This window comes from Borostomias antarcticus (genome assembly GCF_949987555.1).
Source record: "Borostomias antarcticus genome assembly, chromosome: 1".
NCBI classification, from domain to species: domain Eukaryota; kingdom Metazoa; phylum Chordata; class Actinopteri; order Stomiiformes; family Stomiidae; genus Borostomias; species Borostomias antarcticus.
Genome location: NC_140234.1, coordinates 23,347,967 through 23,372,825, shown reverse-complemented (window position 1 = coordinate 23,372,825; position 24,859 = coordinate 23,347,967). Strand labels below are relative to the sequence as shown.

General features: G+C 48.1%; 1 protein-coding gene across 3 annotated transcripts in view; it reads right to left on the bottom strand.

Annotated features, from left to right (window-relative positions):
* The window catches only part of cadm1a (cell adhesion molecule 1a), a 269,138-nt gene that overhangs the window by 42,784 nt on the left and 201,495 nt on the right, over positions 1 to 24,859 (bottom strand). For all 3 annotated transcript variants that reach the window (XM_084447047.1, XM_084447045.1, XM_084447046.1), the window contains 5 exons: positions 20,460 to 20,612; positions 18,958 to 19,095; positions 14,708 to 14,866; positions 8,151 to 8,247; positions 5,829 to 6,001 (listed from right to left, as the gene is read on the bottom strand). In XM_084447047.1, the coding sequence (XP_084303173.1) occupies positions 5,829 to 6,001; positions 8,151 to 8,247; positions 14,708 to 14,866; positions 18,958 to 19,095; positions 20,460 to 20,612 (720 nt within the window). The remainder of the gene's footprint in view (positions 1 to 5,828; positions 6,002 to 8,150; positions 8,248 to 14,707; positions 14,867 to 18,957; positions 19,096 to 20,459; positions 20,613 to 24,859) is intronic.

The window sequence follows — 24,859 nt, the reverse complement described above, 5'->3', positions numbered from 1 at the left end:
ATAGGTGGTTCGCATGGCTTCGTCTAGATCCTGTGAGACACAGACAGCGCCTTGTGCGAATACCTGGATCATTGGGAGTGGACCTCAGCCATTGGAGCGACTGGCACGTAATAGCGCACGGCGTGTCTACTCACGTCGCCGTTTTCACAGACGCGTCTCTAAACGGCTGGGGTGGTACTGTTAATGAAATTAAAGTATCACCAATGTGTTACCCCCCAATTTGTTTCTTTCTGTTTTCCCACTTGATTGATGTTTTCTGAGTTTCTCCTTTAGTTTATTGTTTTAACCTCTGTGAAACTGCCTTTCCATCCGTTCCCAGAGAATCCCTCTGTTTAGATAGAACATTTTGGTTTGTGACATCACTCCCCTTTACCCTTTGTCTGAGTGCACGTCACCTCCCTCTATACGAAGTTATAAAAGAGTCTTCACGACTGAGTCCCAGTACTCTTGACCAGGATACACTTCCTGTTTAGAGTCCGCTTTGCAAATGGTAACAGAATAAAACTATTGTCTTTTGTTTCAAACCAGCTTGAATCGACCACATTGCGTGTTCTTTTGATTATCTAACTAAACCCAGTTAGATTTTTCAATCATAGTACATGTCTGTCACAGGCCGTAGATGGTTTGTGGGCCGTCGGGGAATGGCGCCACATCAACCTCCTGCAATTAGAGACAGTGTTGCTGGTGTTGCGCCACTTCGTCCACCTAGTGGGGGGGGGATTGTACTGGTGCGGTCAGACAACCAGACCACAGTAGCGTACATCAAACGGCAAGGGGGAGTTCAGTCACTGGCCCTTCACCGACTGGCGGTGATGCTGTGGTGATGGGCTCATGTCAACCTCCGGTCTCTGATGGCGCGGCACATTGCCGGCCGTCTGAATGTCAGGGCGGACTTAGGTCCCGAGGTGGGCCTCATCCGGGCGAGTGGAGCCTGCATCCACGGATTGTGGCTCAACTCTTGGCTCGGTTCGGCAGGGCAGAGGTGGATCTCTTCGCTTCGAGAGAGAACGCGAAGTGTCCCCTCTGGTTTTCTCTGAAGCAGCAGGACTAGCCTCCGCTGGGGGTGGATGTGTTCGCACATGCCCCCTGGCTGAAGGCTCTGCTTTATGCCTTCCCGCCGATGGGGCTGATTTTACCATTGCTAGCCAGAGTGCGGTCAGAGGGTCTATCAGTGATTCTGATAGCGGCAGATCGCCACTGGGCGAGATGGTATGCGGAGGTGATGGCCATGACGTCTGTGGGACCGTGGTTCATCCCTCCTTGGCCAAACGCGCTGTCCCAGGCGGAGGGCTCGATTTGCATGCCCCCGGTTCGACGGTTTTTGGGCACCCCCCGGTTAAACGTTTCCTGACTGGTGTACGCCATCTTCGCCCAGTACATAAAGCTACGGCGCAACCTTAGGATTTGCTCTTGGTTCTGAACGCGCCGTGTGAAGCGCCGTTTGAACCACTGGAGCAAATTTCTCTCAAGACCGCTATTAAGACCGCTCTGCTCCTTGCTTTGACATCAGGCAAGCGGGTCAGTGATCTGAGAGCTCTGACAGTTTATCTCATCACAGGTGATGGGAGCAAAGCTGTTTTGCGCACAGATCCATCTTTCATTCCGAAAGTGCGCCTTTAGTGCACAGGATTTGGAGCTGAGAGCCTTCTATCCTCCGCCTCATGTGAGCGAGGAAGAGGCCCGCTTACATTTATTGTGTCCTCTGCATGCGCTGACTTGTTATGTTTAGCGCACAGCTGAGGTCCGTACTACCCCCCAGCTGTTGGTTTGCCACGGCGCAGGGAAGGTGGGCTCAGCGCTGTCTAAACAGCATCTCTCCCAGTGGATTTGTGATGGCTTCTCCATGTCTTATGAGACTGCGGGTCGCCGTCTGCCTGGGGCTGTTCAGGGCACAGTCTACGAGGGGCCGTTTAATGGTGTGTCTATGGAGGACATTTGTGCGGCGGCGACTTGGTCGTCTGTGTCTCCTTTTGTCCGATATTATCTTCTATCCATGTCCTCTGTCGCCGTGGCGTCGTCTGTGCTAGGCACAGCCGCCAGCGCGAGTCAGCGTTAGACATGATGTACCAGGAAGGGACCGTCTTATGAGTGACGGTCCGCTATTGTCTGTGGGTGAGGCTAGGACCGGCTATGTACTTTGTAACCGCTTCCGGTCCGGCTCTCACGTACCTCTCCTTGCCCTTGGTTTTGATAGAGTGTGGCGGGTGGGTCCAATGCTTGGGTGGGCCAACGTTTGGTATGAGCTCACCTTGGAGCGCTGGCTTGTGTCCTGGCTGGCCAGTCCTTCGTTATTGAGGTGCCAGCAAGTGTGTATGGTGCGGTCGTGTAGCTTCGCTTATGCCAATAGGAACTAGCCCTGTGGGGTGGAGCTCCACGAAATAGAACGATGGTTATGCATTGTAACCCTGGTTCTATGTGTGGAGCGGAGCCCCACAGGGAAAAGACTTGCTGACCCCTCATTCTGCTCGCTGAAAATGTCAGTTAGGAGCAGTTGTGCGAGCGAAGCCCGCTTATACAGTACAGTGGTGCACTGGACCTCGTTGGACACAGGTGCGTGTACGTGTTTTTTTCTTCAGTCAATTGTAGCTAGCTAGGTTTCACTAGCCAATAGGAGCTTTCCCTGTGGGGCTCCGCTCCACTCATAGAATTAGGGTTACAATGCGTAACCATCGTTCTCTCATGAGGAGCCCATGCTCTCTCTCTCTCTCTCTCTCTCTCTCGATTACGCAATTAGCCCGTTATTCAAACACAAACATTGAGAGGATCCCTCGCGTGCGAATGACCTGCAGCTCGACATTTGCATGTTTAGCCTAATGCTAAAGTGGCTGCCTTTCTCATGGGCCGAGTAGCCATGTCAGAGACAGCTCAGCATCACGTACTGTAGCATGGAAATCCTCCAAATCTCAAGTGCGCAAAAACCCTGTTTGTATGGTTGTATATATGTGTGTGTGTGTGTGTGTGTGTTTCTGAGGGGGAGAATGTATGGCTTTATTTCCGAAAAATGCGGTGCTGCAAATCTAACTGGCTGATGCAGATATTGTCCTTCCACTTTAGACCCCGGGGACCAGCGAGCTCTGCGTGTTCCTGCTCTCCTACCAGATCCTATTCCTCCCAGCTGTTAAATATGTATCTCCCCGTTGGAAACAAAAGCGTTTTTCCACCTACCCAGGGAAGGAACTTTCTTCATCCCCCTTGCAGGCTTTTCATTATGTTTTCAATTTGAGCCGTTGAAGACGCCGCTGGGTGCGGCTGCTTACAGTAGAGCATCGAGATTTATTTGTTCTATTGTCCGCTTTGCTGGGGCTTCTGTTTAGTCTAAATGGATGCGGCACACAGACGACGGATGGCACAAAACAAAACCACCTCCTCGGAAAATCAAGACAGTGTCTGAGCGTGGACTCCGTACACCGCCGATGCAGGGGGTAAACACTGCGCAGCACGGACACACACACACACACACATACACGCGTGTGGTCTGGTTAGTGTGTTGGGGTGTAATCGATTTCTAGACCCAGTGGCGGTGTTTGGTGCAGGGAGGAAGGAAAACATCCGGGCGCCGGGGGGGGGGGTGAGGCGTCGGCGAGCGCAGAGTGTGAGTAAGAGCGACAGGCCTGCCAAACGAGCGCCGGCCAATAAAAGGCGAAACTGGTGAAGGTCTGAGGCAGGCCTGCTTTATTGGGTTAGCAGCAGTCTGTAAAGCGGTTAAACTCCTCTGTGCTAGATCGTATATGACTGCAGGGGTGGGGAAGGCCCCTGACATTTTCCTTCACGGTGACTTTGCTGCTCTACGGATGAGGTTTGGGAGAGCGCTATTCTTCCTCCGCTAACCGGGTTAGCGTCAGCCGTCCTCCCTGTGCTCTCCATCGCTTAGCTGCACAAGGCCGGGGAAACAAACACATCAGAGCGACGGCGGCCGGCTGCTACATCTGTTCCGGCTGTCGACTGAGGAGGTCCTCAGAGTCCCTTTTCCGGGCAAAGCCCTAAAGTACTGTAGGCGGGCCCATCACAGGTTTAGATGTGGAGGTGTGGATTGCTCACTGGAAATGATAAAAGGACGAGGATGAGCGAAGAGGCCTATTACATGTTTCAAGACCAGTCCAACCAGGAGTGGCTACCCAACTGTGCATAATGGGGAGCTCAAACTAGTGTAATCAGCCCACCAGTACACTGCAATGAAATTCCCAGTGATTATGCTCCAAATCAACGATGGATATAAAGACCTTACCTTATCTTTTTCAATTTTGCACAGTTATATTTAAAGTAGCTATTGTAGTACACCTACATAATGCTATTTGTAAAATTGGAAAATGAAAATGCCATTTACAGCTTTTACTACTTTGTCTCTGACAGCACTTGTGATTTTTAATGCAGTACCTCTTCATAGAACAGTGGGGTACATTTTCATAATGGCATAGGCACAATTTAGGTGTGTGAATGTGGTGTGTGCGTGTGTGTGTGTGTGTGTGTGTGTGACTGTGTGAGTACAGTAGTTCTGATAGAAAAGGATATCTGATGTCAGAGCTTCTGTGTTTGTAATAAGAATATGTCAGACCTTCAATTTGAAGGGGAATAATAATGGGTGCAGTACACGCAGGTGCAACCACTGCTTGATGTGTGTGTGTGTGTGTGTGTGTGTGTGTGTGTGTGTGTGTGTGTGTGCGTGCGTGTGTGTGCATGAATAGCGGGGGGGGGGGGGGGGGGTGGTATATTTCAATGTCAATGCAGTCTGCTAACAGCTCATGCTCTAAAGTGTGTGATCGTGTGTGTGTGTGTGTGTGCGCGCGCGTGTGTGTGTAGCGTGCCAGAGGAACATGACGCCAGATTAAGTGTTGACAACCCTCGGCACGACGTCCTGTCTCCTCCCTGCATTAGCAAGTCTAATGTCGGGACATGATTTGCTGGTGAACTACAGTAGATGTTAGAGCCGTGGTTCAGACATCAAAGCCATCGAGGAGCAGACACTCTCTAATGAAGTTTAATGTGGGCTGCTTATCATGGTGGGAGGTGTTTTAGCCATCGCTGTTGAATACAATAGGGTGTTTGTTTCCGACATGTTGTTTGGAGGAGAGAGGGAGGAGGAGGAGGTGGAGGAGGTGGAGGAGGAAACGGCTGGTACAATGGCCAACACATTAACAGCTCCAGCTAAGACCAGCCTCTTGAGAACGGTAGAAGACGATCATCCATGGTCACCAAATACACGTGAAAGCTTTCTCTCTGACCTCCATGACCTGTTCAATTCATGCATACCATCCTCACTTTTAACATCTACGAAGAAACATGGCTCCAGTCCTTTCACTAGGCTGTTATTGTAGGGCTTTTATGACAAACCCCATGATCACCTGTGGTAAATAACATCTATTCATGCGGGCATCGGTTCACCTGGCTATCACAGGGCTCAGAATACAAAAAAAAACTAGCTTTTCAGTCCATTACTGCCATCTGGAAATAGCAAATCATTCCTCTGCAGGACTAGGTGCAGTGGATATCAGCCAGTAAATTCAGCAGAGTAAAATGGCTCGATTAGACAGTAATGTCCTGCAGGCAAGGAAATGCCATTGAAATCAATGGTATCGAACCATGTTCAGATAAGACTGAGAGAGAGAGAGAGAGGGAGAGAGAGAGAGAGAGAGAGAGAGAGAGGGATGGGGCCGGGGGAGTCGGATAAGAGGAGAGAGAGAGAGAGAGGGAGAGGGAGAGAGGGATTGGGCCGGGGGAGTCGGATAAGAGGAGAGAGAGAGAGAGGGAGGGCCAGAGGGAAAAGGGTTAGCGAGAGATGGAGAAGTAGAGAGAGAGAGAGGAGAGCCATGTAGGCGAGACAAGGTACCTACCGTAGACGTAGAGTATGTAGTCGTCGTAGGACTCGCCGACAGAGTTGGCCGCCACGCAGCGGTAGGTGCCGTTGTAGGACTTGTTGAGGTTCTCGATGAACAGGTCCGTGCCGGTGATGACGGCGTGGGAGGGGACGTCGTCCTCCACTTTGACCCAGTTGACCTTCTGGGGTCTGGGGGGAGGGGAGAGGAGGACCGTCACACAGGCTGCAATTGGCCGCTTTGTCAAGTCGGCTACGACTGTAAATATGCGCCGTCGACGTTCGAGGGAGAATGTCTGCATACGGGAGACATTAACGCAGGTTCCCTCGCGATCTCGCACATCACATCAAATCACATCTGCAGACCTGTGTGTGTGTGTGTGTGTGTGTGTGTGTGTGTGTGTGTGTGTGTGTGTGTGTGTGCGCGTGTGTGTGCGTGCGTGTGTGCGCCTTTTCACTTCCGCCGGCCTCTCGGCGGCCTTCACGTTCACTAAGCAGCAGCTGTTTTTCCCTCGCAGCGTCGGAAAGGGGCTCGCCACGGCTCGTCCCGTTTCTATGACAACGAGCTCCGAAAACCTGGCCTCCCTCTGAGGAGAGAGGGGGGGGGGGAACAAAGCGCCCGGTCGCGACTCCGTTCTGCTCGCGCAACTTTCAATGGCCGTCCTGGACGCCCCGTTATTTCCGCCGAGCGAGCTGCTGGTGTCTCTCTTGTTGTTGTTGTTGTTTTTTTGTGTGTTGCTGCTTAAACTCATTTCCCTCCGTTTCAAAAGACTTGGTGAGGAGAAAACAAAAAAAACAATATAATAAAGCTCCAAAACAAAGAGCGGTTTGAGCTTAATAACTGTTGATCTTCTGCCTTTGTGAAGGGTAGAACAACAAAAACAGCCACAAAGCGGACAACTTTTTATAGCAGGGAGCGGGGTGGAGAGGGGTGGAGGGGAGGAGGGTGAGGGGGGGCTGGGGGGGGGGCTCTGAGTTGGAATCCGAGCCTAAGTCTACACACAGCATTAAGACGGCACACTCCCAAGACAGAGTGAGAGAAATGACCTGTGTAGAAAAAAAGAGGTGTATTGAAAAGGAGGGGATGCGGAGAGAGCACATAGAAGAGAGAGGGGAAGAGGAGAGAGAGAGAGACAGAGAGACAGAGAGAGAGAGAAGGCTGGAGTGCATAGAATACAAATGGTCACCAGCGGCCCTAGCCTAGTAATGACTGCCAGTAATGACTGCAGAACTCTCACAAGCTCTAATGAAAATGACTTCCAATTCACTGCTCTCTGTATTGATTGTATTTTCATCTTTATTAAATGAATACGGGTGAGAGCATGTCTTCCTATTGAGTATAAAAACTGGAGAAAGGGGAGGGCGGAGATAGTGTGTGTGTGTGTGTGTGTGTGTGTGTGTGTTTATCTGATGTACGTGTGTCTGGTGAGCAGGTGTATGTCAGTGCCTGGTGTGTGTGTGTTTGTGCGTGTGTTTTTGTCTGAGGTATGTGTGTCTGGTGAGCAGGTGTATGTCAGTGCCTGGTGTGTGTGTGTGTGTGTGTGTGTGTGTGTGTGTGTGTGCGCGCGTGTGCACGTGTATGTGTATGTGTGTGTTTGTCTGAGGTATGTGTGTCTGGTGAGCAGGTGTGTGTCAGTGCCTTGTGTGTGTGTGTGTGTGTGTGTGTGTGTGTGTGTGTGTGTGTGTGTGCGTGCGTGCGTGCGTGTACGTGCGTGTGTGTGCGCGCGCGTGTTTATGTCTGAATCTGAGGGTTGAGCATGCCTGCTGGTGTACCTGCATGTCAATGGGAAAAATATAAATGTTAAGAAGTGCCTCCACAGGAAGAGCCCATATTGTTGTTAACATCCTTAATCCTTAATTAAGGGACAGGAATGTTCAGAATATTCTGTGTGGGAGTGATTAGCACTTCCCTGCAGCTGTTTGCGGCGACAGGCTCACTGTGACAACATGGCGATCTGGTGAGCGCCACCGGCGTTGCCTCCGTTTGATTCTGCCGCTACAGGCATCGGCTTCCCACTCAGTGTGAGTTCCCGGCAACGCATTAGCATCCCTTAAGCTAGCTGCGCTACAAACTGAGAATGCTAATGACCAGGCTAAGCTAACAGCAAGAGGGGAGAGAAGTATTCCCCTTTGGAAGCAGTATGTAGCCATAAATATTCATACACACACATCAGTAATCTAGCAAAGGTGCGTGAATATGTATAGTAGGATGTGTGTAAAGGAACTGGAGGTCGCTTTTTCACCCGGTTGAAGCCTGCTAATTGGCTGGCCACAGGTATCTTACAGGAGGAGGTGGTGTGTAGTGTAGTGCAGTGTATGTGTGTGTGTGTGTGTGTCTTACTGTGGTTTGCCTTTGGCCTGGCACGTCAACTCCAGGTTCTCTCCTTCCCTTGTGAGGCCCACAGGAAACTCAACCACAATCTTCACCTCAGGTTTGTCTGTTGAGAGAAGGTGAGGGGTGTCAATGAGACTTTTGATTTCAGGGGTTCGGTAGTAGTAATGATGCTAAACCAAAAACGTGAAGAGTAAATGATATCTAGATGCTAGAATCTATCATTTTCAAACTTTAAGCATGAAAGAGATTCAGTTTGTTTTATATGGGGTCAATTTCGTGGTCGAGTAAACTCCCACTGGGCAATATCGACAGACTTGGAAATCAACCTGAACTTACTGATAGAGACAGGCTCTCTATCAGTAAAGATACAACTAGCTCTGAAGTTGACTGAACACTGGGGCTTTAGTACTGCAGTATTTGGGGGGAATGCTATGAGGTATACCTACTGTACACAAAGTGTTAAAAGTAGTCTAAGATCAAGCAGAGATTGTATAAAGTGTATTAAGTGGGCAACATCCTCAAAGGTACTGCCATATCCTCTTAAATATCCACTACCTGGATGGGCTTTTTAAACATTTAAAAACCCCAAACATATGACGATTACAGGGAACCAACAGTATAGTTTGTCTCATTTGAAAAGTGAGTTAGGTAAGTTAGATTTTTGCCTGCGCTACTACGAGTGTGTGCTACAAGCCTTCCATCCAGTACAGCTCGCCTCTGTTCGAAGAGGACCGGTTTGTCAACAGTCCATCGTCCAGGCAGGCTCCCACGCTGACCTTTACGGCTCATCACAATCGACTTCTGGCTCATCCATTAACATGACTGGCCGACACCAGCAGCCCAGACAGGTCAGTCTGGAACTCCTTTACTTTCCTCGGTGATGGACAGCGGGTTCAGAACGCCTGGGCCTGAAGGCGTGGCTTTGAAGCAAGGTCCATCCGTTCACTGGCGTTTACTATCCGTGGGGTTTTCACTGGTGTTTACTATCCGTGGGGTTTTCACTGGTGTTTACTATCCGTGGGGTTTTCTCTGGTGCAAAAGTAAGGCGCGTCCAACGCAATTTCGGTAATTTTGTGATTGAGGAATATACTGTACTGTAGCTCACCCATTTAATAGTGGGTGTGGTGGGGATTCGGTTTCATAATGGTCAATCACAACACCTGTTTTCCATCCCTTTAAACACCAGTGTGGCAACGCTGTAGCAATTTCCTGAGATGGATGACAGTTTTGCCAGGAGCGCTCAAAAGAGGAGAGCGACAAAGAACACATGACGTTCTGAGGGCTGTGAGTACCGTACCCCCCGATCGCCCGAACATCTGAAAGGCATTTTTAACAAAGGTTCTCTCCATCACTGATCTGGCCCTAGAAAAAGACTGTTAATAAGCAATTAGGTGTTGTGGGCACAATGTATGGCGTAACCAGCCATGGTTTGAATGGATAGCCATTGACCCCTCGTAGCCACCCATCCAGGGGGGCATCCTCCTGAATGGCGGTCACTGAGTCTTATATATTTATTTGTGGCTAAATGTGTCTGAAAATGAAATCATCTTGGTTTTATTAAACATAGCTAAGGTTTAGTACAATCCAATCCCACCTGTGGAGACATTGGCACAGGTGTCTCTTTGTAAGACAACTATGATCGGTGTTTAAACCATGATCTTTTATTGCTCTCTTGTAATTCATTGTATGCTATATCCTATTTTATCTGGACTCTGATTCTGACCCAAGTCTGAAATAAAGTTTGAATGAATGAATGATACCTGTTGATAGCAGGCCTATATACCCTTTTACTATTGGTAAACAATTAAGTGCGCGCACACATTCTTGGAACAACAGAATGAACTACGGATGCGCAACACTCGTTGCCACCAGGTGCATCAATCAAATGCATCGATTCTATTGGCAGGTGTCATTACAGCGATGCGTGCACAATTTTGAAACAGGATGATGACGTTGCACAGAAAAGGGTCTATATGCGCTCATATGCGTTACACGGTTTTAAGGCACAACGTGGAGGTGAAGAACCACCCAACGCGTAGCGAAGCCTTTAAACCGTATAACGCACACCTATGAGCTGATTATCCCGCTTATATCAAGGCCATTTGCCAACAATATTAAGTACAAGCATTTGCAAATACAAAAGAATGTGCCATATACTCGCATTGTCAAGAAATATATTATTTGTGCTTTGCTCACTGCTGACTTTCATATAGTCCCTCTGCGCAGAAACTGCTTGACGACCACCTGTGATGCAAGTTAAAAAAAAAAAAAAAACTCTTACAGTATGTTGCTATAGTTACACCTTGATATCGCATTAATTTAGATCGGTCATTAAACTTCAGCCGAACTACGAGTGCATTATACGGTTTTAATGCACACCTGCTGGCCAATCAGAAAATCGTATTAACCGAGGCCATGGTATAAATAATATTTATTTAACAGGTGTATCTTACTTCACAAAACATTCTCATGTGATTTCAGACAACCCTACCCAACGCAAACTAATTATTTGCCACTAAATTTGCATATCGCCAACTGCATTGTCACACTGCCTATTGTGCCGGCCAACCCACTGTCACATAGTCGCCTGCAATGACACAAAATTTCCACACTCTGCAGAGGCGGGAAATATTCCGTTTGCGACAGACGGAACTGTCAATTTGCACAAAAACAGGGCCCAAAGATGTTATTGTCAACAGATTTCAAGTGGCTCATAGAGAAGTTCTATTGCGAGATGAATGTTCAATTTCTAATATTTATTCTCTAATCTAATATTCTATTTCATAGTATGACACATCGTAGATATTGCTTTAGGACATAAAACACCCAGCCTACACAACAATTGCTCTGATGTTTACACAGTTTGCTATCCTAGCGGTATTGACAAACAGATGAAAGGACAAAGAGGGCTGCTGGGTAGCAAACCATGTGTGGATGTCAAATGCCCGCAAGGGGCTTTGTGTAAGGAAGCCATGAAGGCCCTTTCAGCATTCAAGGAAAGTCTGGACTCTAAAAATCTGTTAATCAGTTCAGGCGGCCTTTGAATGTTCCCTCTAGTAAGTAAACACTAATAAGACCCCCCCTTAGCACCCCTTCGGCAGACTGCGCTCGCCCGCGGAGGACCAGGCCCTTCAGAAGAAAGCAGCGTCTCTGTACTAATGAGAGAGGGAACAGAAAGAACAGAAGAGGGGGAAGCGAGAGCAAGAGAGGGAGAGAGAGGAAGAGAGAAAGAGAGAAAGAGAGAGAGAAAGAGAGAGGGAGAGAGAGAAAAAGAGAGGGAGAGAGAAAGAGAGAGAGAGAAAGAGAGGGGAGAGAGAAAGAGAAAGGGAGAGAAAGAGAAAGGGAGAGAGAGAAAGAGAGGGAGAAAGGGAGAGAGAGAGAGATAGAGAGGGGAGAAGCGAGTGAGCTTGAGGTTAATTTGAATTTGGTTTCAAAATGAAAGGACAGGATGCAGCAGAGCCACAGCAGAGGGAGGTTGGGTTGACAATGGGAGATAAATAACCCACTCTGTTACACTATGCTAATACCATACTTATCATTGCTATGATAATCGCTAATAGGTGTCACTGTTATTTTTTTATGTTTTACTAAAGCTTTATTTTACCAGGGGAGTCACCAGGGTCTCATTTGCAATGGTGTCCTGGTTACATAATAGCAACAAGAACATAACACTTTGATAAAATAACGATAACGATATCATAGTTTTACACATTAAAATTAGAAGTTGTATCATGCATCATGTTTGCAGCATTAGTTGCAGTAGTGCCAGCAAAGTACAGTCCAGATAAGACTGCACCGTTGGTAGAAGTCACCGCGCAGGACGCTCAATAACATGATTAGCCTGACCTTACTAAATGCACTGGGGAACTACATTAAAACATGCATCCTTTAAGGTCCCTTACAAAGATAGTCACTGTACCCTTGTTGTTAGACCTAAGAGCTTGTTCTGAGTCCCAACATGGGCACCGCTCCAAAACCAGATTATATCAAAGGACTCCAGATCTAATATTCTCCCTGTGATTGAACTTGCATAATAGGCTATGCTAAAGTGTACTCTATGGGAGTCCTTCTAAACTGGAATATTACCATATGTCAGAAAAACCAAAGCTTACCATCCAAGAAACAACAATACAACAAATATTGTCTGGATATGTACTGCATACCGACGTGAAATTAAATCAATACAAACAAACCATCTGTAAGTATTTGACTGTGTTGTTTGTTGCCTAAAGGTGATTTACGGTGTTAAAGGCTGAAGTCGTAGATGGCTTAACGTGCCAAAATCGGACTAAACCCGGCACGCCCCTGTCCGACCTTTTCTGTCGGCACGCAATTTGTAGCCCGTCCATCCGTCCAAAACGCGGCCTGTCAGAAGCTCGCCATCACTCTTTCTGATGGACAGGTAACAACAGAACACGCCTTTGCCTCTCTTGAACGGTCAGGGTTTTGTGAGGCCACCCCTCGGCTTGGCTTCGGCTGCAGCCGGCGCAACGCTTCCCGTCGCGCTCTCCTATTTCCTGTCATCCCCGGATCATCAGCATGAAGGATACCGCTGGTTTGCATTCTACGTTCTGATGGCTGCCGCGTGTTTCGAGGCCGTGGAGTTTTCCCCTGTCTTTGTACACACAGACAGAAAAAACGTGGGTGCATTCTGATACATGCCACTGCTACAAACGAGGGAGAAGCCTATCGTTAGAGAGAGAGGGCTATTACCATTACGGTAACACAATTATTAGTTTTATTATGAGGCCCGGGCTTGGTAGCACTCGAGCCTGGCCTATCCATCTGTCCCCAGGAAGCTGAACTAGTGACCCCCAGGGGGAAGTCAACGGAGTGGCCGGTCGGTGGAACTGCCTGCCTGGTCCCATTAATACTACTGGCTTATTTAATATCCTTACAATGTTTTCTAGAGCAAAGTGAACTCTGTTAGGGTAGCCAAGAGCTCAGTGATTAACAGCACTGGTTGCCTCATCTTATAAAACCTGCAGGGTATTAGTGAGACTGCTCTCATGATGGGAGTGCAAATGGCGGGGTGTGGAGTTCGACTGGGGAGAAATTAGGGTTGGGTCTACCCGTCTTAAGAGGTGAATTTCTCATGTGTCAATAGTGTTTCATATTGAGTACTATATTATGCCACCATAATTTGGTTGTACCCATTCCGTGACTATATGCTGAGGCACAGAGCATGACGGCAGCCAGTGCAGATCCACACAGGAAGTAGACGGGTCGCAGAACCAGGCTCTGCTCGGTCGACTGTAATCAGAGAGCGTCCAGACGATGCTCAGCCACAGCTCCATAAAGGAAGGGTCAGCCGGGGGCATCAGGTGTTTTTTTTGGTACGGGAAAGATGGATTGACCGGGAGCAACAAGAGGATGTGAGGTTAAGCCCACTGTGGTGTACATCCCTCACCTGCACTGTGACTGCTGGTGTCACCTGCTCTTATAGAAGGCATTACTGATGATCGCGCCACATACTCTAGGCCAGCGCTTCTCAAATGGCGTGTTGTGAGGCAAGTCCAGGTGCGCTGTGGGATTTTGTGACAACCACGCATTATTATTGCAATAAACAACTATACAAAATGTTCTGAATGAAGTATCCGATCCATGGCATCGGTATCGAGCCGGTACTGGCCCAGAACGCAGACTTGGAGCTCAGAGGGCAGAAAAAACGATGATCCGACCGGATGCGCAGCGCGTGACTCTACTTCAACAGTAGTAGAATGAGCGCGAGGCTACCTGTATAATAGCCATGTCAGCGGTGAGAAGTATTACAACCTTGACTTTGGATGAATTCGTGCAAACTGAATGAAAGCAGTGCACATTTGTTGAAAAGGTATGATATGCATTAGAAAACTGAAGTGCAAAGTGATGTTACTGCAAAAAAAGAACAAGAAAGCCTACTTTCTAAAACGCCTCTGAACTCCGTTATGCTGCAAACCGTTTTCCACACGGGGAAAATAAAGATCTGGGCTATCTATCTATGACACTGAGTTTCCTCCGCCCGAGGAGGAGCATAGAAAGACTCTCTGCTGCACGGATATGAACACAGGAACGCCTTGAGACTTGGGCTTACACTTTGGTGTGCCTTGGGCACAAAAAGTTTGCAAACCACCGCTCTAAGGCAATTGTACGTACGGTGTTGTAAGTCCCTTTGGATAAAAGCAGCTGCTACATGACTAAAATGTAATGCATTCTCTATGTAATCTCTCTCTTTCTTTCTCTCTCTCTCTCTCTCTCTCTAATATATATATATATATTAGAGAGAGAGAGAGAGAGAGAGAGAGAGAAAGAGAGATAGAGAACATGTCTTAAAAGTCAGTGGGGGGTTTTTGAAGAAAAAGATAAATCCTTGTATTGAAAAATAAGAGGGAGATGGATTTTGCAGATTTCAGTTGATGATATAGAGAGCAACAAACCTCGCAGGTCCTTCAGAGAGTTCTAGCGAAGAGGGAAATCAAAATAGCTCTCTCTCCAAACCAGTGAAACAAAATAGTTTCAAGATTCAATATCTGTTCAGTTTTTTTTAAACGCTGCTTTTCTCTCTATGAGATATCTTTACTTACATTGTACCTCCAGGTACTTCTGAGCCTGGAAGTCCTTGATGGCTGGGTGGTCGACGATGCACACCACAGGCACTCCATCGTCTTCTCTGGACACGGTCAACGTCAGACGACTGACCACAGTGAACATCTTGTCGTAGGTGGGCTCCACTTTGGATTTGCCTGTGGCAGAGGAGTACAGGTCAAAAAGTCCGTCTTTCAGTGCAGAGCTTTCAGTAAATGGAAAAATAAATAGGCCTATCTCAAGGACGCAAACCCATCAAATGCTCTTTAAGTACGTGCTCTAGAGGTGTTTGTGCAGCATAAACCCACGTACTGTACAAAGAAAGGTCGAAAGATTGTTGGCAATTAAAATGTAACACAATAATAACAAAATGTTGTTTCGGGGTAAATAATAACCACATTGTGAGAGGAGATAAAAGAGGCCTAGTGTGTGTGTGTGTGTGAATAGTGTCTCCTTGACCTTGTTATTTGAAAGGACTTGGAGGGAGAGTAGGTGGAGGGGGGGGGGGCGGCCTCAGAGAATGGTCAATGGATGTGAATCAGCCCTCCGATGAGTGCATAGTTTGGACAACGGCACACTGGTGCAGTTCCTAACCACGGCGGTATGGCGTGTGAGGGAGAGACAGTCACCTGGGGTGGGTTATCGAATTCTTTCCCCTTTTGTCTTCTTTTGTAACAGTCTTTGGAAACACGAGCGCATTTCATGTCATGTCAATAAAGCAAACAGAGTAACTGGACTGAGAGAGAAAGGTTGATTAACGATGGAGTGATGGGAGAAAGAGGAAGGAAGAAGGAGTGAGAGAGAGAGAGAGAGAGAGAGATAGGGAAGGAGATAAGAGTCTGAGCAGGACAGAGTGAAGGTGAGGTGAGGTAAACAGGTGGGGGGGGGCTCTGTGATTGGCTAGGAGATTACATAGCTGAAGCCCCCTCTGTGCTGTCAGCAGGAAGCTAACTTGTTGTTCCCCAGGTTACCGATAACGAGTGACTCCGTAGCCCCGCCCCCGAGGCTTCACACCCCTGTTCTATCACCATGGTGACAGCTGTCTCCCAGCCTGATGGGGAAATGCAGCTTTGTGAGGAACGGCCATTTGACACGGTAAATAACTGTATCACTAATATATACATAGGACATGTATGCCCTATGCAGGGCTCCGAGATAGAAGAAGGATGAGAGGGAATCTTTATTTTATTTTAAAGACATCATTCCTATCTTGTAAAACCAGTCAATGGCTTCTCTGAAGTCCTCATAATTGGCTATCGTATTATTGATCTGCTAATCAGCAAACATTGGGCTATATCTTAAACCTACATTTTATTTTCAAAGGGATGCCCTTTCTACAGTCAGTCACTGAAATGTAGCTCAGCTGAAATGTAGCTCAGTATCAATATCGCTATGGACCCTCTGGAGGGTCTGAACTAAAGTTTGAATTAAATTGAACTGAATCACTTAGCTGTAATAGTTGAGTGTTAATGACAAGCTAATTGCCTCCTATTGTAGAGTAAATGTGACACTGAAATGAAACTGCCAGGCATTGTTGATGGCTGCACTTACCTTATCATCTCCCCCACTCCACATTTCAAATCTTCAACTGTCATTTCTACCCACTTAAGTAAGGGTGGTGCCAATGTTTTGTCAGTGTGAAAGTAGACAGAGCTTCAACGCCTCTGCCATTTTCCCTTGACTACCGCCCTTGGCTGCACACATTTCTCAATTTGTCAGCCATTGTCACCAGAGTACGGCAGGATAATTGAAATAACCTTACGTTGTTTTGTTTTTTATACGACTTTGGACTAATGACAGATCCGGCCCTTGTCGGTCAAAGTACCTAACCCCATTCTGTCTCTCGCTCGCTCTCTCTCTCTCTCCCTCGATTCAATTATTGGCATGGGAAACATATTTTTACCTTATACAAGTGAAATAAAAGATGATACACATCTCATATATAAAGATATAAGATGTACAAGTACTGTACAATTAATATATACTAAATATCTTTGTATATGTAGATGAGTAACCAGAGTTGTGTGTGAATGAAGATAACTTAAGATAAATAGAACAATGTGGACATTGCCGTTTTAAAATAAATGTACTGTAGATACACATAAGTGAGTGAAGCAAGTGAATAAGTAAATGTAACATTTACAAACGTATTTAAAGGGTATCTGTTCTGTTTGTATGTACAGTGTGTCTATGTACTGAGATGGGGCACATAGCTCGGGAGGTAGAGAGGTGTTGAGCTACTGTAGACACTGAACCCCAAAATGGCGTGCGGTGGCGCCGTACTGAGCACTGTCGCCTCACAGCAAGGTCTCCCGGGCCTTTCTGTGTGGAGCTGCATGTTCTCCCCGTGTTCGCGAGGGTTTCCCCCTTAAAGAACCCAATATGGAAAACATGCAGAAGAACAGATCGCTAACGCTGTCCTTCCCTGACGAACACGGACAGGAGCGCTCGGATTGGTCCCCGGGAGGCCCATGCATGCTGCCTACCGTCTGCCTACTGGCTGTCCTTGGGGGAAGGACGATGGGATGGGTTAAGAGCAGGAGAAGAATTTCATTGGTGGATGCTCCTGTCATTTGAGTGTGTGTGTGTGTGTGTGTGTGTGTGTGTGTGTGTTTCAGTGTCGCCGCCTCCCTATACGGCGTGCTGTGTGTCTCGCTGTATGACAAGATGTTTGTTTCTTTGTTAAGATCAGTGCTGTGCGGTCTTTATGGCGGTGAGGTTCCATCGGACGCCCTTTTCCTGTCACAACTGCTCACACATCTTGCGGCCGCTCTCTCTCTCTCATCTCCCAGGAGGAGACGGGGCTGTTAAGACTTTCATTAACCTGTGCTGTTAAGACTCCCATTGTTCCAACCCTTTTCGTTTTCACTCCTAGTTTAAGTGCTGGAGATATCAGGGGGAGAAGGACATTAAATAAGGTGAAATATTAACTACAGAACAAAACACGTAGGATAAGAGAGAGAAGGAGAGAGAGAGAGAGAGAGATAATGGAAGGATGATTGGGGGTTTGCATTGACGGCCGGGTTTACATTCGCGAGCAGGATGGGTGTAACCTTTAAATGATATTTAAAAGAAAAGCCTGATTATCCCTTACGGTAATTAGGTTAAATTATGAGAACATTTAATTAGAAATAAATCCGTGAGGCAAGGAACCAGGGCCGAAAGCAATTTGGAGCCGGCGGGTGTCACAAGACTGGTGTCTCCTATTCTTCTTCCTGCTCTCTGGTCTAACTGGCCCCTCCCGTGTCCTGCTCAGCCTGCACACACTGTCACTCAAGCTAGCGCTGCACAATTCCATGTGCCATATTCATCAAATTCATGTGGTAATTAAGGGGCAAAAACATCGCTTTACTCGACATCATTCAGGACATGACACTGCCCTCCGTCAGAGTCCCCAGTAAAAGCCCTCGTAATTGCGAGAAGCCGAAAAGACATTGCTTCTAGTTCCATTACAAAAAGATGCTTTAATGGCTGAAAGTGCTGTCTGGCGAGATCTGTCACTGGCGGTTACATCCAACACTTCCTGGTCTATTGTTGTTATGGGACTTCTCTTGAGATTTAGGGTTTAGTCTCACCATCTCAAGAGTTGGCAGCTGTTTCTGAGGCTTATTCCACACTGCCAAGTGTGGCAACTCCAGTCTTTTGAAAACAACTGTTTGAGCAGGCTTACATTCTGACCAAGCTCTAAGTTAAGACGCCGGACTGTTCACTAGTTCTAACTAACCCGGGTCTGCACGCATCCTGCATCCTGTCCATCCTACCGTTTGTCACTCCCGGATTGAGCGGACAGTGAGGGGATTCAAACCCATATAGGGTCCTGTAGCCTCTCGTTAAGACCTTGGGCTGCGCGTTATAGGGTAAGGCCGTGGTTCTGGAGGGGGGGCGTTGGCGGGTAGTCCCAGGTCAGCGAGCTCCTTTGAAGAAGGGATGAAAGCTGTCACGATGCCAAGAAGCTATGGTAGACCGCTGGGCCTCCCCATCACTTTAATAAAATCAATTCTAAGCCACAGGAGTGACCCAATTAGAACGAGGTGCCATGGATGAGGGGCTAATTAAGGATGAGCGAGGCGCCGGGGTGGAGAAGGAATGGAAAGCTCATATAGCGATGGCCTAAAAACACAACGAATGGAAAGTGTTCTTTTCAAGGGTCCGAGAGAGATTTTTTTCTGTATAAGTGTGTGTGTGTGTGTGTGTGTGTGTGTGTGTGTGTGTGTGTGTGTGTGTGTGTGTGGGCGGGGTGGCAGCATACCTTGCAGCTCTTTCTCTCCCTTCATCCATCGAATGGCGGCGGCGGGCTTGCTGCCTATGGCGGTACAGGTCATCTCTGTCTCGTTGCCCTCTCTCACTATCTCGTCCCGGGACTCGATGATAGGATTGCTTGGAGGGACTGGCACAGAGATAAATAGACACGGTGTTGAGCGAACAGGTGCGGGAGGGATACCTGTAAATCACTCCAAATACCAAGGGGGGCGCCAGTCCACGGCAGCTCTGAAACCGTTGATCAATTATCGCTTTGTCATTCAGTGAGAGGCGAGTTTACTTTCAATGTCATGACACAGGGAAGTGGAAAGGACGTTTTTCGAGGTTTCGAATTGGAGAGACTTTCAGGAAATCCCCCTTACGAACACGTTGGATTGAGTGCTTGAGTGGTCTTCAACCATGATTATGTTCACAGTACTGTCTTTGATCAATTACCTCCCTCAAACAGACCTGGGCCTGACTGGGACTGAAAATATGCCCACAAAAGTTGGGATCACTCACTGACTTCTGAATAGCATAATTCCTAGCTCTAATTCGATGCCTCAAAAAAGCTTGATCCTGTTACACCGTGCATACTGTTGCTTTGCCGGGACACAATGATGGCTACACTACCCCCTTCTAAAACACTCATACAGTATTCCCATAGACCTCCCAATACGCGCTGTCAATGAAAATGGCATCATTATTCCTGAGTGAATGCTCTTGATTCGAGTGCACCCAGAATGTTGACACTCAGACAATATAATTTACCTCAAAAGTCGAACCACAGTGCAAAGCAAAGACCCAGTTGGAAACCGTTAGTCGCCAGATTTGATTATTGCGCGTCATGGAGTTTCAGCAATGCTGCCAAAATATGCTAGTAGTAGAGCAAGGTGTATGTGGTGGGAGAGAAATTGATTTGTTTGGTAGCTTTAATATAACGCAACAAATTAGACAGTTACTGAAACTGAGATGACATATACTTACAATTTACAGTCTCAAGCATAAAATTACAACTTGTTTTCCCCAACTAATTATTTTTATTTTGGGGTTTAATTAGTGGTAACACTGTGACACAGTGGTTCCAAATCATTGGGAGTGTTTTTATGCTTGTCCATGTATTATTAATAAACCAATCTTGAGTCTCCAAAAAGAGAAGATGAAGGCCAGAGTTCTGGTCAATAGTGAAGTGAGTGAAGGCTATTTTAATTAAGGCATGAGTGTCACACACCCGGCCTGTAGATAGCTGTGTGTGTGTGTGTGTATTGGTAATGAACAGAGAGCATGTGTGAGTGTAGTGCGTCATGAGGAGAGGTGTGTGTGTGAGTTTGTGAGATCTCTTACGTACAATAGGCCTCCTGCAGACGGTCAGTGTAGAGCTGTGTGTGTGTGTGTGTGTGTGTGTGTGAGTCATACTCAGCACAGTGATGTCAGCGTAGGCCTCCTGCAGACGGTCAGTGTAGAGCTGTGTGTGTGTATGTGTGTGTGTGTGTGTGTGTGTGTGAGTCATACTCAGCACAGTGATGTCAGCGTAGGCCTCCTGTGGAGGGTCAGTGTAGAGCTGGCACACGTAGCGGCCCTCGTCCGACAGGGACACGTTGGACAGAGACACCCGCAGCTCGTTGTCCGAGAAGTTCACCAGCTGGAAGCGTGCATCCTTCAGGGCTGGAAAGAAAGAAAGAAAGAAAGAAAGAAAGAAAGAAAGAAAGAAAGAAAGAAAGAAAGAAAGAAAGAAAGAAAGAAAGAAAGAAAGAAAGAAAGATGGAAGGGGGAGAAATAGTGGGAGGGAAGGAAGAGAGAACATTTATTTTTAATATTTCAACGCATCCTTACACTGATTACCTCTAACGTGTGTGTATGTGTGTGTGTATTTGTGCATGTGTGTGCATGTCTCTGTGTGTGTACAGTGTATGCGTGCATGGATGTGCGTGTGTGTGCAGTCTGGTCTACAGGCTGGTCTCTCCCAGTGCAGGCTGGTCTCTCCCAGTACAGGCTGGTCTCCCCCAGTACAGGCTGGTCTCTCCCAGTACAGGCTGGTCTCCCCCAGTACAGGCTGGTCTCTCCCAGTACAGGCTGGTCTCTCCCAGTACAGGCTGGTCTCCCCCAGTACAGGCTGGTCTCTCCCAGTACAGGCTGGTCTCTCCCAGTACAGGCTGGTCTCCCCCAGTACAGGCTGGTCTCCCCCAGTACAGGCTGGTCTCTCCCAGTGCAGGCTGGTCTCTCCCAGTACAGGCTGGTCTCTCCCAATACAGGCTGGTCTCCCCCAGTACAGGCTGGTCTCCCCCAGTACAGGCTGGTCTCTCCCAGTGCAGGCTGGTCTCTCCCAGTACAGGCTGGTCTCTCCCAATACAGGCTGGTCTCTCCCAGTACAGGCTGGTCTCCCCCAGTACAGGCTGGTCTCTCCCAGTACAGGCTGGTCTCTCCCAGTACAGGCTGGTCTCCCCCAGTACAGGCTGGTCTCTCCCAGTACAGGCTGGTCTCTCCCAGTACAGGCTGGTCTCTCCCAGTACAGGCTGGTCTCTCCCAGTACAGGCTGGTCTCTCCCAGTACAGGCTGGGGAGCTGCTGATCGAATACTAGGCCTCCCTTTGAGCTCTGAACATCTAGCTCAGGGTTTCTCTACCAATTACTACGGGAGAGTAAGGCTGAAGACACACACACACACACACACACACAAACACACGCAGACGCGCGCACACACGCACACTCTCTCTCTCTCTCACTCTTTTTCACACTTTCCTGGTAGTATAATGAGGATTCCATTGGTGATTTGCTCTGCTTGGCGAGTGTGATGGAGAATGCCGTGGCTAAGATGAAAGGTACCCCCATCCCACACACACACACACACACACACACACACACACACACACACACACACACACACATCTTATCACCAGGTCTGATAGACGGCGTCCATTTACAGCCTCTCTGGGCACTCTGTGTTTGTTCTCACTCACACAAGCCCCAGTTCAAAGGAGCAAGGTAGAGCAACAAATGGAGAGAGCGTGCATAAATCTGTAATAAATAAATAAACAAACACACAAACAAATAAATGAATCCTCAGACAACATCATTACGGCGCTCTCGTTTTTGTTCACGCCACAGGTGAGGGAGAGCAGGAACGGAGGGAGCGCTTGAACAGGAGGAGGCGGAGAGAGAGAGGCGGTCAGTCAAAGCGGAGGATGGAGATGGACATCATCAACGTCAACGAGGTGTTGAGGCTTGCGGGGGAGTTGCGGCCGGTGAGGACGAGGTCCTCTGCCGGTGAAGGATGAGGTCCTGAGGATGAGGCCCTCCCGCCGCGTTGTTGAGCAAAGGAACCCGGCTCCGTGGATCCCGATCTTTCTTTCAACCTTCGGCCCCCTGCGTCCCGCGGACCCCCGGGGTCTTCCCTGGCCTCCCTCCGGGACCCCCAGAATAGCCATGTGGTCTCTCCATAAGAGAGGCTGATCCCTATTCCGCTCACCTCATCCACGGGCCCCTGTTGCGCCAGGCAGCAAGAAGGGGGGAGGAAAAAAAAAAAGAAGGAGCTGTTGCCATGCGAGCTCATCCCTAATCTCTTTGATCCTACTGCCAGGGTGGGAGACACACAACATACACAACACAACACAACACAACAAACACATCTGAGAAGAACTACTAGCAAACCGGGGGGAGAGATGGAATTGCTAAAAAAAATAATATAGGAATGTCATGACGAAAAAAAAGGCTTGATTGAAATTAATGAGACAAGTTTCTCTTTAGCACTCAGGCCCGTGACGCTATAATCGTTTCCCCCGCTGAGAAAAACATTACCTTGTGCTGGTACTACAGTGTATCGCCCCGAACGTCGTTTCTAATTTTCTCAAGTCTTCTAAAACTTTTAATGCTGAGGCATTAGCAGATTGGCCATAGTGTTGCCCTCCAGTTCTGCTAGTAGTGCCTGAACACAAACAGGTCCTAATGTGGCACTCAGATAATGCGCGACTAATTAGAGTGCCTGACTTGAAAGCAGGGTTAGTCTCCTGTCAGAGTGACGTCTGTCAGACGCTAGCGATTTAATTCAATTTACTGATTGAAGAATGAGCAGAATTAAAATCCAGCAATAAGAGGCCAGAGAGGCCTTTTGTTAATCTGTTTGGCAATGGCAGGGAAGCAATGGCAGGATTAAAGTGCTATGGACACTATGATAAGGCCCTGGAATGTCTGGAACATACAAGAACAGGGGCAGAATATCTTCTCCTCTACAGACATTGTAAAGACATGGTGTGTGTGGGGGGTCTTACGGCTCAGAGAACACAGTCAAGGTCAAAGGTGACTCTTGGTCCGACATGTTGAAACGCTACGGCTATAAGCTGATATTGCAAGGTGAATGGACAGGAAGTGAAGGAAGGTTCGGAGGTCGTAAACAAATGCACTGAACACTCCAGCCCTTTGAGGGAGAGATCAAAAAAGACAGATGGAATGAGTCACCCAACGAGACGGATTAAGTATTTAAAAACAACCTTGAGTAGACCGGGGGATGCTCTTATAAAAATACTTGGCATGCAAATTGCAGTTAAAAGCTTCAAGAGACGTTTCATGTCAAAAGAATGGCGGCGACTGTCCACACTCAATAGCACGGGGGATCTATTGAGACAGGAGAGGACAATGGTCCATATTTCTGGAGGAAAAAAACAACATGGAACCTGAATGCAGCACCGTGTCAAACAGCGAGCATGGAATTCCTTTCTGTCACGTCGTTAAACCTCCCCGGACACGATTGTGGCCAGCGGAGTGATGGCTAACTGCTGCCCCCCCCCCCCTCCCCCTGGCGTGATGAGGAACACGGCGGCGCTTGCCTGTGACCATCCACCTCTCCGCAGGGGAGCCGGGGGAACAGACATGGCGGTGTTTCGCCGCATGCCTGTCCCACAATCCCCTGCAGCGCAAACACTGCCCAGTGGGGATGGTGTCTCTCTGGAAAAAAAAAGAAAGAAAGAAACCAGACACTGAAAAAAAAAAAATCAAAGGCAAATGCCTGTTGATATAATCCCCCTTCTTTAGCTTTCCTCTGGTTCTCGCCACGGATTCCGGAAGCGTGAAGACAGCGGAGGGAGGCCGAGGCGTGCCGAAAGACTAGGTGATAAACACGCAGGGACCTGACGCCAGCGCGGAGACAAACACTACATCAAAAAGGAATGCGGGAATACGACTCGCAGCCGAGGACCAAGAACCGGAGCCGCCGGTGAAGCACGAGGACGCGACGAGGTTGCCGGGAAACGGCTGGGTTCACGCGGCGGGGCTGCGCCGGACAACTCAGTCGGAATAATAGATTCGGGCTGTAAAAAAACCCAACAACAACAACAACAAAAACAAGCAAGGCGGGCAGCTTCTTCAGACAAATATATTCCTCCGTGGTGATGTCAGAGTTCACCCGACGGACGGGGCGCTTCACGCCGGCTACTTCATTTGGTTCTGCCAGGCGCTACAACAAGCAAGATGACCTCTCTCTCTCTGTCCTCTTTGTTATCCTTTTTCTTTGCTCTCCCTCTCTTTCTCGGTCTCTCTCCTTCTCCTTTGGTCTCTCTCCCTTCCCGAGGAGAGCTCGAGAGATGAGGCCATTCTGACTAAAGTAATTGGAATCAAAGCTTGCTAACCAGGGAGGATTTTGACAGCAATAAGGAAAACAGTTGGATCGGGGGAATTCTCAACGTATTCCCCAAACAGCGTATCTAAAGTTCTAGAGATTTTATTACCATAATATGCGACAGGTACACAAGTACGTTGGAACTGTTGATGGTGCTTCTCTCCACAGTGGCTTCGGGAGGAAGGGGACGGTGCCGGTGGAGGAGGATGAGAGCCTCGGCTCTCAGAACTGGTTTCATTCCCCCGGTGCTAGCGCTGCTATCTTTTGGTCTACATGAGGCAGGGGCTTAGATCGCCGTCCATCCC